The sequence below is a fragment of the Helianthus annuus genome, chromosome 4 (assembly GCF_002127325.2).
Source record: "Helianthus annuus cultivar XRQ/B chromosome 4, HanXRQr2.0-SUNRISE, whole genome shotgun sequence".
Lineage (NCBI taxonomy): Eukaryota > Viridiplantae > Streptophyta > Magnoliopsida > Asterales > Asteraceae > Helianthus > Helianthus annuus.
This window is the reverse complement of record NC_035436.2, coordinates 4,198,429-4,200,325: the sequence shown is the minus strand read 5'-3', so window position 1 is coordinate 4,200,325 and position 1,897 is coordinate 4,198,429. Positions and strand designations below refer to the sequence as shown.

At 38.0% G+C, this 1,897-nt stretch overlaps 1 protein-coding gene across 1 annotated transcript; it reads left to right on the top strand.

The window, feature by feature from the left end:
* Positions 1 to 327: 327 nt before the first annotated feature.
* On the top strand, positions 328 to 1,638 carry LOC110932779 (putative F-box protein At1g50870). The gene has a single exon (XM_022176034.1). The coding sequence runs from the start codon at positions 328 to 330 to the stop codon at positions 1,636 to 1,638; it is 1,311 nt and encodes a 436-aa protein (XP_022031726.1).
* Positions 1,639 to 1,897: the final 259 nt, after the last annotated feature.

Here is a 1,897-nt window from a genome sequence, read left to right as displayed (position 1 = left end):
AGTGTCTAGACGCCTCGTATAGCCCTATACGAGGCGTTTAGGGCACGAAAAGTGTCCAAATAGTGTTAGAAGGTGTGTGAATAGATGCAGCGTTATTTAAATATATAGTTGATATATTAATTCAAAATGCTAGGGTTAAAAACCTTTTCTTATGGTGTATGTGATTAAGAATACCACTTGGGCCTATACAATTAAAGAATTGATTAGTCAAATTTAGTTGATTTAAAACCCTTATCGTTAACTTTATGCATTAACAAAAAATAATAATCGTATAAGTAACTTTCTTTAATCCTAGGTGATAACCTAGTTAAAAAATATATGTTCCATATGGAGATTGTTTTGGGTTGGTACGATGTACTGGGCCAGAATTTTGATAATCCTTATATATTTCCTTTCCTTGAAAGAGAAAATTCGACTTCTGTCTGCTGTTCGTTAGAGAATATGGAAACCCTAGAAGAGCAAGAACAAGAACAATCGACAACAACGATAGTTGAACGATCTACCAAGAAGACAAACATGTCATTACCAAGTGAAATCATAGAAGACATCTTCTCCAGACTCCCAGTCAAATCCATTCTCCGATTCAGAACCCTCTCCAAACCATGGCTCTCTCGCATCTCCGATCGATCTTTCACTAATCTCCACCTCACTCGCGCCCACCGCACCGCCTTGTTCATTCTCGCTCATGATGAATCCGGCAAACGACACCTTCTCTCCGCCCCCCGTGACGGTGGTCCCGTCACTCATCTCATCACATTCCACAACCCTGATTATATTGTTATGTATGCCCAACATGTGAACGGGTTAGTATATCTCACGTGCATGAAGCGCTCTAATGAACATAGAACTCACGTGTACGCTTTTGTTGTGAACCCTAGCATGCATAAGATTTTTAAACTCCCTGATCCTTACACCGATGTCAAGGATTTCACGCGAATCCGTTACTTATTCGGGTTCGACGAGTCTAGAAACGAGCATAAGATTTTGATGATTAGAGATTCTTCTCTACGTTCTATGGAGATTATGATTTTCTCTATGTCAAGTTATTCGTGGAGAAAGATCCATGCCGAGCCTCCTCTTGGTTTTACTTGGGATGGTTTGTGGCTCAACTTTTACCACAATGTTTGTGTCAATAGTGTAGTACATATAATGCTTGCAGTTTCATTTGACATTTTAGCGTTTGACTTGAGAACTGAAAAGTTTTTGATAATTACCACTCCTCAAGGTGTTTTGCCCGAAGACTATGATGATACGAAGCAAAATGATCCTTACATCATTAAACTCAATGGTTGTATAGGAGTTGTTTGCTATGATAGTGTGGCGGAAAACAACGAAATGTATATTTGGATATTACAAGACTATGAAAACCGTGTTTGGGTCAAAGAAACCGTTATATTCCCCGAGGAGTGGATTACGTTACGATACCCTTTGTCTTTCCCTGTGGATTCTGTTAATATGGACGAGATTATCTTTATCCCGAGCAACTTTTCTGGTAATGTGATAAGTGTACCCGTCTATAACAAGAAGACTAGATGTTTTAAATCATTGCGATTCGCTTCAGGTAATCATTTTTCGCTGTCCAGAACGTTGCAGTTCCATTATATCAGGTGTTATGTTGAAAGCATGGTGCCTTTGTAGAGGTATAGGATAAGACTTGATGATCCAAAACAAGTTTTTCCATGGGCGGGCAAATGTTTATTCGTAAATCTCTTAGATGTATGTTCTTATGGAGTTTTTACTATTAAATAGTGTTTTACCGACCCTTGTGAAATTGTGTTATGTTTTGGAAGGATTGTATTCTACAAGAAGATTCAGAAATATGCATTTTAAAACATCAGTTTTATTCCAACCAAACAACATGATGAATGTTATCCCAAATTTTGCACTATCCTAAATT